The following is a 9,383-nucleotide window of genomic DNA, read 5'->3' as shown; positions in this document are numbered from 1 at the left end:
CTCCCGTCCTCTTTTTTGCTTGCTGAAATATGGTAACCCTAGTGTTAAAGGACAATTGTAAGCACGTGACTTTCCACATAATTAGCAGCTATCATTGCCACAGGGTGTTGTGTGACCAGGAATGGGAAGAGGGGGCTGGACAGGTCTGAATGGGAGGTAGATTGTCCACTAGCTCTGCCTTAAAATCTGGCATGGCAGAACCCTGCCCAGTGACCTTCCCTCTTGCAGAGACAGTGGCTGGGGTCCTGCTCCCCTCTCAAAGAGACGGGGCCCAATTCCCTTAGGAGCAGTAGAAGTACCCTCTTCCCCTGTCAGAAAGGCAGTGTTGGCAAGAGTACCCCCACCCTGGTACGTCTGCCAGCACCCACATATATCTGCTTGAAGGGAGGAGATGAAACAGCTGTGCTCTTTCCCTCTTACCACACACCCAGAGTCCTGCTGGGGGTTCGGGTACCCCAGAACAGTGGGTCTTGGTATTAACATCCCATTGGGTATTGGGTATTGTAAGAGACTCTTCAATACTGAGTATTGTAGTCAGAACCTTTCTTCCAGCTGTTCCTGTGTCATAGTTTGCTGTGACTTGTTTAAATATAAAAGTGAAACTGTTTTGTAGTAAAATAAACAGTTATTGCATATTGCTATCTATTACTCTTCATACTCACAATGTATATATTTTAATTTTAACTCAGGTTACTGTCAATAACCAGGAGCTTTGGGAGGAAATGCTGGGTTTCAAAGGACTGATAGGTAAGGACTGAGCAAACATTTCAGATCACTTGCATTTAATTTCAAAACAAACATCCCCCTGTACTCAGGACCAGCAAAGTATTGAAATGAAGGTGTGCCACTTTCCTTGTAAGGCAGGGGGTGGGAAACAAACAGAATGATATAAAATGAACATGGTTGAGATGTCTTTAGATCATCCTGGTCCCCTTGCCCATGGAGCACTGGTAGCTGCTGTAGATATTCAGTTGCTTTGTCCCGCCAGAAATGACTTTACCACTTTGCTTGAGATTCTGCTCCACAATCTACTAGACATCATTTTTGAGGCTCCTTCATGATACTCCACCTGAAATTTCTCTTGCTCAGGTTAATCTAACAACTCCTATCTATACCCCTTTCAATCTGTCAGGGAGAATCCTGCCCCAGGAATTGACTCTAGTTAGAGAGATGACTCTAGGCAGAGGTTACACTCTCCTGCTGTTTGCAACAGCTTTCCCCAAACTGGCAGTAATACAAACATTTCTGCAAAGATTCCTATCATAACACTGTCATCAACTTAAGCCTGCAATGACTGAGACCATCAGTGCTTCAGCTTTGAACCAGTATCACTTGTAGGTGCCTAACCTCCTCAGAGTTAGCCTGAGTAGCGGCTAGCCCAAAGGATGCATATGTAGGAGAGTTCATTCCTTATCGGTAACTTGAGAAAGTGGCACCAGTTAACTTAACTTAAATAATTAAATAAAATAACTTAAATCATTTTTTAAACCAATTTTAGTGAAATTGGTGCAAAAGGCTGGATAGACACTCTTATTTTGGTCTAAGAGGCTTGCTCAGATTAATTTAAATCTGTTACTAATTGGCATAAGCTGGTGGTCCTACCTTTTCAGTCCTGTGGGCTGGATGCTAGTTTGGGGGCACCTCTGTGGCCACATACAGAATTATATGCTCTACAAAATAGAGTCCTCCATTTGGCATGACCTCACACATACATTGTATGTGAGGTCATGCTGCATAGAGGATGCCATTTTGCTCTACAAAGTGGCATCCTCCATGCAGAGTGGCCTTGCACATAGAATGCTATTTTGTAGAACAGGTCTGCTGGAGGACAGAGACACGTTTGGGGTCCAGATGGTATTGTTCTGCAGGCTGGATCCAGTCCATGGGTCACCACTTGGACCACCTCAGTGTGTGCATATGTAATCCACACACCTCCTGGGTGTGGTGTTCTGTCCCATCTAGTGGGGGGAGGGGAGAGAAGAGCGAGAGAGAGAGAGAGAGAGAGAACACAAAAACAAAATAAAAAAAGTGTGCTCTACAGCCTTAGCTAACAGCCAGTTGACTTTTAGCTCATGCAGTAGAGGCTGGTGCACTAAGCTCCAGAGGTCCCAGGTTCAATCCTGCCCACCAACCACCAGGGTCTATTGGCACTACACATACATACCCTTTTGCACTGGCTTAACTAAATTCATTTAAAATCGTACCTTTCATTAAACCAATGCAACTTTCTTTTCTAGAGCAGGCCTTAGTTTTACCAGCCTAGCTGATGTCGTTCCAGCATGGGAATTGCACCCCTTTCGCTGGAATGCAGTGCTGTAGCAGGACAGCACAGAGTCTGAATGTCAAAGGGGAGAAAACACTCAGCTTCCTCCACTGAGATTCAGTGAGCAGGTGTATATATTTGGGAGTGTAAGAGTGACCTATAGAGTCTGGCTCCAGGCCCATCTGCTGCCTCAGGTTCCCCTCACCTGCAGCATGGATTGGTTGCTGAGATGATTTAACTCCTGGGCCATGCCCCAAAAAGTCTGCCCCTTTCAGGGTACCAAAGTCCAGGCAAACACAATACAGAAGAGTCTTTCACCCCAGTCATCGACTGGTCACATCCCTTCCTTCCTGAGGGTCTGTCTTCTCTTCCACCTCTGCCCTCCCCCTGGGCTCTGCTCAGCCTCTCAATCTTCCCCTGGCCGGTAGGGGTCACTGCAGCACCTCATTAGATGGTAGTATAAACAGCCATTCAGTCCTCCCCTTACTAGCAGGAGTTGCTGCACCCCTTTACAGGGTGACAGCATAGGGGGACTCCAGATCCACTTTCTACTATAGGTTCCCATCCTGGGAACCCTAAACAACTGGGCTTTCTGACCCTTTGTAGCCTCAACCACCCCATTGCTCCTTCCTAACCCCTCTTCCTGTACTCCCAGCCCTTCCGTATATCATCCTGCTCTTCTATTGACCTCTGACTCCCACAGCTGTTCTCCCTGGAGTCCCTCTCTGACTGAACCACAAGTGCTCTCATTTTCCCATCAGGGCTGCTCTTAACCACATGTTCACCTTGTTATATGACTTTGCCCATTTCCTTGACCTGGGGGATAGCTATGCCCATAACAGGTGCAGCTGAGCCCCAGCCCCCTTAAAGGGTCAGAACACCCTGTAACAATGAGTAATGTCCAGAGCAGATGCTGCCCTCTATTATCAGAAGTGCTAATTATAGGGAAGGACACTGGTTTTCTCTTATTTAAATGGACAAATTATTTCTAGTGATGTTTTAACCTTCTTGGTCCCAGGATATTAGAGAGATAAGGTGGGTGAGGTAATTTCTTTTATTGAACCAGAAATTGGTCCAATGCAAACTATTACCTCACCCACCTTGTTTTGCTAAACTATTTCTATTGATTTCAGCCAGACCCTATTGTAAAAGATAAAAACAAGGTGGGAGAGTTAAGGTTGATTTCCTGAATTTCTGAGGGCTTGGTGTTTCAACTTTAATGTTGTCCAAGAGCTGTTTTTTCTTACAGAATCTGTATGTGTTGAGTCAACATGCATGTGTGTGTGTGAAGATTAATAATGTTCTGAAAGTGCTGCTGTCATACACAAGATTTTTCAGAGGCCAAATTGCACAGCATTAATAGAGCAAACAGAGCTCTTTGGTATACACATCCCTTTTGCAAAACCTTTTTAAGAAACAGGAACAAACCAAATAATTAAAGTTTGCCTGTCAGCTCAACTTTCATCAGTTTACCAACTCATGGCCGTAATCTGACTTGTCAGTATCTTTTTAGGTACCGTGCTTGTTCTTCCCATGCCACTACTCTTCCCTACTTTCCAGTGTTTCTGTTTTTGTCTTATGAAGAGACAATATTTGAGCCTACAACAAGCAGCCTTTTATAATAATTTATCTGGGTGTGGACCACCTAACCCACACGTCTAGACTGAAAGTGAATTGTGGGATTTTGCTTCCTGGCTATCTGCATTTGGAAGTTTCCCCCTTTCACTGCACAAGTGACCCTGCATAATCTGAAATTAGTACAATCAAAATGGAGTGAAAAGCTGCACTGACCAAGTTATTTGTATGTGCTTGGCCTCAGTATTTCTGAACTGTCCCCATCCTGTCATTGCATAACCGTACTGACACAGCTTCTCCTCCGTGCAGTTGTTGATGTGTATCAAGGCTGGTGTGGTCCATGCAGAACAGTCGTGAACCTTTTCAGAAAAATAAGGAATGAGCTTGGTGATGACCTCCTGCATTTTGCCGTGGTAAGATGTAATCCAGAATAGTGTCTGCTTCAAATGTACCAAACCACCCACAGAATCAACAGACAAGGAAATGCTGAAGCCACTTGTCCTTGCAATAGGCAGCAAATGTGTGCACAAGACAGGAGTTCTTATGCATACGTGTAGTCCCACTGACTTCCTGGGCCTAGTTATGGGAGGATGGGGAAGCTTACATGGATACAAATTGCAGGGATGTATCCCAGCTTGAACAGTGGGAGAGACTACATTTTAATATAAATTAAGAAACAGTACTCAATAATATAACATTGTTGCCCTGTCTTCCCTCTCACAGACTGTATGCTGTAGGAATACTACATTTGCAAAGTGAAGCACTCATAAGTTCAGAAATGCTGAAGTTAAGGATGTCTGGGCAACCTTAACTCAGCCTCTCGTGGGTATGCATTCCAATGACTCTCTAATTACATTCCAAATACAAAATCTTCCTTTTAGAAGTTAGCTAAGGTTGCTAAATGGCAACAAGGTATGTGCCTATCATATCACTTATAAACTCAGGGACTTAAGAACAAGGACATGAATAAGTCAGAACCTCAAACCTTACACTGTGCACAAACAGTTTTTCTTATCATGCATAAAGAAATGGATAATTCATCTCAAAGCATCTTTAATTCTGACTAATAGGCTTTTGGTTTTATGTATTTTATCATATTTGGAAGTATAAGTAATGCTAATCAACATGGTCTTATTCATTCCTAATCAATCACATTTGGTATTGTTCTTTGATGACAAGTTTGACTCACCAAGGTAACTGTGGTGATATAATATACCTGTACTTAGACTTCTGTAAACATTTGACTTATTCTGATTAACAACCTAACACTATACAGAATCAATATGGTGCATATTAAATAGCTCAGCTGGCTGAATAGCTCTCAAAATATGATTGCTATTAGGGAATCAGTAATGAGTGGGGGTGTTTCCAGTGGGGTCCCATAGGGAGTGGGATCAAAAATCAGATATGCCAATAATCCCTCATGTGCCTATGTGTGGCTGTGCCTTCCTTTCAGTCATTAAAACATTTAAAAGTTACTTAAAAACGCAAGTAAGCTAATTTGGAGGCTGGATGTACATCTTATAGGGGATAATTTAAAAAATGGTGCTTAGCACCTTTATTAAAGAAGGATGTTGTTTGCACAGTGAACAAATTGGTAGTGACATTTAAAATAAGATCTTAATACACCTCTACTTTGATATAACGCTGTCCTCCGGAGCCAAAAAATCTGACCGCGTTATAGGTGAAACCGCGTTATATTGAACTTGCTTTGATCCACCGGCATGCGCAGCCCTGCCCCCCTGGAGCACTGCTTTACCGCGTTATATCCGAATTCGTGTTATATCGGGTCACATTATATTGAGGTAGCGGTGTATAAGCAATGTGTATATCTAAAAACATATTTTAAAAGCTTTTCCAAACCCTCACACTAATAGGGCAAAAATATTTCTCAACACTTTTTTAAATGTTTACTTTTCTACAATGTAAAATTTTGATATATCCAATTTGATATTATGTTTTATTTAGGCTGAAGTAGATTCCATTGATGCTCTAGAGAACTACAGAGGAAAATGTGAACCTACCTTTCTGTTTTATGCAGTAAGTTAAAATATTTTAAAATTGTAAACAATAATAAACCTTACCAGTTGAAATAATCATTTTCTTCCACAGATGCCTTTTTTGCATTTTTGATCTCCAGCTCCTGGATATATATTCCACCTCTTTCATTCACTTCGCTAATCAGTTTGGTGCCAAAATCCTGTCCTGAATGCAACCTGATTTATCTGTCCCAAATGCTGCCATGCATGATAGTCGTTTTATTTTCTGTGTGTCTGTCTAGGTATTTATAATGTACCCACCATCTAGACACAATAGCATCATATCCAATCAGTTATTATCTTTTGAACACTCTGTCCTAAGTTGCTTTCCAGAGCAGCTGTAAATAATCCAATTACAACGTTGTTATTTTATTAATAAATAACTGAACAAGAGAGACGTTAAGATATACTGTATAGGTGAGGGGAAATAAATGTGTAATGGAATTTTGAAATGAGATGAAGAGCTGATGGATCAGGACCAAGGTCCAGCTAAGCTGGTGTTATTTCTCCACCATTGTCCAGGATGAGCTGCATCAGAGGGAGGTGTTAGAATGCTCCTAATGGCAGTTATAGAATAACCTGCCCATAGGGCAAGTTTCTTCCTAGCCCCCATCAGTCAGGGTTGACTCTTGCCCTGAAGCATGAAGGTGTGTATCCCTTCTTTAAAAGGACAAAATCACCCTCATTAATGTAACAGTGGATGGTCTCATTCTCCATCTGAATGTCCTTTCTGAATCCTGGACTCCATGATATCCTGTGCAATGAGCCCCACAGGCCACTTATTAAAACCCCACATAGTTGAGAACCAGGGCTTTGTCTTTAAATCACTTCAGGTGTCCCCTTGTCTGTGCCTAGTGAGAGAGTAACTTGTCTAGTCACTCATGGCCTTCCATCCATTACTATGTGAAATGGTTCAAGCTGCTCCCAGAGAACATGCTGCTTCCCTCCTCTTTAGTTCATTCACAGATGGCAAGAACTCTCCCATAGAGCATCTTGCTGACCTGTACCTACAGCCATGCTGAGGGTCCAGGGCAGCACTATTTGTGCTCAGGCCATAACTGAAGATAGACAATGGGGGTGAGGAACCAGAGTTGCAAGAGCCCTTTGTCATCTGCCAATAGGCAATGCATGTCTCAATTATATCATGAGAGTGTGTGCTCACTGGCTATTGACGTGTATCTAAAAGGTGTCATTTGAGCAGTATTAGCACCCCTCTTCTATCTCCCTAGTGCTGGACAGTCCGAGTAGCTGAGGTCAAATAAGTGGAGATGGGCACTTGGAAAGCTTGTGCAGATGATGGAGTATGGTGTTGTATACATAGCATGTATACAGAACAGAACTTTTCCCTATTGCCACAGGCTGAATGGCTCACCCTGAGGGAATACGGATGCTGCCCTCATTTCCTGGCACTGTAGGAAAGAGGGCTCTCTGGCAGAACACCTGCCTGGCCTGGAGCTGAGTAAGCTTTGTCCCTGGGGAGTGGGGGTGGTACTCAGGACCTCCCAATCATCCCCAACAGGAAGGCAGCTGACTGTGATCTGCCACAACGTGGATTAATTTAAAGCAAAATAATTTAAATCACTTATTTAAATCATGATTTGAAATCCACAAGCAGGAAACTTTGATTTTAATAATCGATTTTAATTGTGGTTTACATTTGTACTTTTTAGTTATTTTCCTAGAGAAAGGTTGATTCTCTTTGGTTGGTGACAATTCAAACATGTTGATTTGCAACGAAACATAGTCTTTACACTAAGTTTGGTACTTCTTTTTGCTAGCCAGGATGATACACAGTATCTATACACATTATTTAAACAATTATATAACTTAATTTACATTTATTCAGCCTCTTAATTTCCCCATTTTTATCATCTTAAAAAATTGTGAATGATACATTTCTTATTTATTATATGATGATTAATTTTTTACTTGTGATTTGTGTCAAGCTCTATTTGGATGGAAATTCAGATTCAGTTATAAATGGACTCAGACAGCATTAAAGGTTTTGTTATTAAATAAAGCTACCTTAAAAGTGCTGAATACATAAGAAAAAGTTTATCAAAACACGTTTTTCCTGTAAAACTGAATTATTAAAGGAAGTATTATCTATACTTAACTGAACTGATTGTTTCTGGTCATCATGTCCTTCAAGATTTTAGAAATAGTAGATTTCATCCTCACACCCTAGTTTATATTTATAGATTGGGGGGAAAAAACAAGCTTTAATGCTTTTTCAATTCCTGTTTGGTTTCTTGACTTTCAACTGAACTAGATGCATAAACTGAAAAGAAGAAAGCATTCTCTCTTCACCTATAGAAGAGGATAATGCTGTCAAAAGCTAGTTTGGCACTTCATCAAACTCTGGTTCCAGGTGTCTAGTCAGTGTCTTCCAGTTTTGTGTTTTGATTTTCTTTAAAATTTGGCAGCAAACGTACTGCTTATTATTATGTTTTGTATTTAATTTAAATGATTTTATTGGAGTATAAGAAGCTTAGGCCTTAACATTAGTTGTCATTTCAATTTTAATTTTAAATAGGTTTATTTAAAAAAAATTGTCTGCATTTAATTTAATGGAAAAGCCAATTTTTTAATCGATTTTTATCCACCCAGGTATGCTAGCCGTGTGCCCCACAATCTTTTGGAAGAACCCAGGGTCAGAAAGCCCAGGGGAAATGTTACTTTTGCTCTTTACTCAACAAACCTAACATGACGGAACCCACTGGGCATGTTGTAGTCCAAATCAGCATGTTTACTTACTATATACAATATGTTGCTCGAGCAGGTTTCTAAACATAGAACACACAACACCACTAGAGGACTCACAAGCTATTTAAAGGGATACTACCTAATTCCTATACACTGTAGCAAGACTCCTTCATGCCACCTCTCAGCTCATGGCACAGATGTGTAATGGCTTCATGGTTGAGTCTCACCACTGGGTTACCTGTGCTGTTGTGAGTTCAAGGAAAGTTTTGCAGGGCCCTTACACTTATTAGGGTTGTTACATCATTTCATCTTGTTCTGGCCAGGGCCAGCTTGCACACCCTTCCCCCACATCTGCCTGAGCAAATAGAAATGGATCAGGCTGGAAGCAATGCATCCCCCACCAAGACAAGAAAACATGACTGTATCCCCTCCCCTTAGAGCAGTGTTTCCCAAACTTGGGACGCCACTTGTGTAGGGAAAGCCCCTGGCAGGCTGGGCCGGTTTGTTTACCTGCTGCCAGGGCTGGCTCCAGGGTTTTGGCCGCCCCAAGCAGCCAAACAAAACAAAACAAAAAAGCCGCGATCTGTGGCGGCAATTCAGCGGGAGGTCCTTTGCTCCGAGCAGGAGTGAGGGACTGTCTGCCGAATTGCCGCTGAACAGCTGGACGTGCCGCCCCTCTCCGAAGTGGCCGCCCCAAGCACCTGCTTGGTAAGCTGGTGCCTGGAGCCGGCCCTGCCTGCTGCGTCCGCAGGTCCGGCCGATCGCGGCTCCCACTGGCCGCGGTTCGCCGCTCCAGGCCA

At 42.4% G+C, this 9,383-nt stretch overlaps 1 protein-coding gene across 1 annotated transcript in view; it reads left to right on the top strand.

Moving 5' to 3' along the window:
- The first annotated feature begins 700 nt into the window (after positions 1 to 700).
- Positions 701 to 9,383, top strand: part of NME9 (NME/NM23 family member 9) — a 14,176-nt gene continuing 5,493 nt past the window's right edge. Inside the window, exons 1-3 of the mRNA XM_029911084.1 lie at positions 701 to 747; positions 4,148 to 4,251; positions 5,807 to 5,878. Of these exons, the coding sequence (XP_029766944.1) occupies positions 723 to 747; positions 4,148 to 4,251; positions 5,807 to 5,878 (201 nt within the window). The 5' untranslated portion in view covers positions 701 to 722. The remainder of the gene's footprint in view (positions 748 to 4,147; positions 4,252 to 5,806; positions 5,879 to 9,383) is intronic.

This window comes from Terrapene carolina, unplaced genomic scaffold (genome assembly GCF_002925995.2).
Source record: "Terrapene carolina triunguis isolate 2854851 unplaced genomic scaffold, T_m_triunguis-2.0 Scaffold88, whole genome shotgun sequence".
In the NCBI taxonomy this organism is placed as follows: domain Eukaryota; kingdom Metazoa; phylum Chordata; order Testudines; family Emydidae; genus Terrapene; species Terrapene triunguis.
The sequence above is the reverse complement of the archived record's forward strand: the minus strand, read 5'-3'. Positions and strand labels throughout refer to the sequence as shown.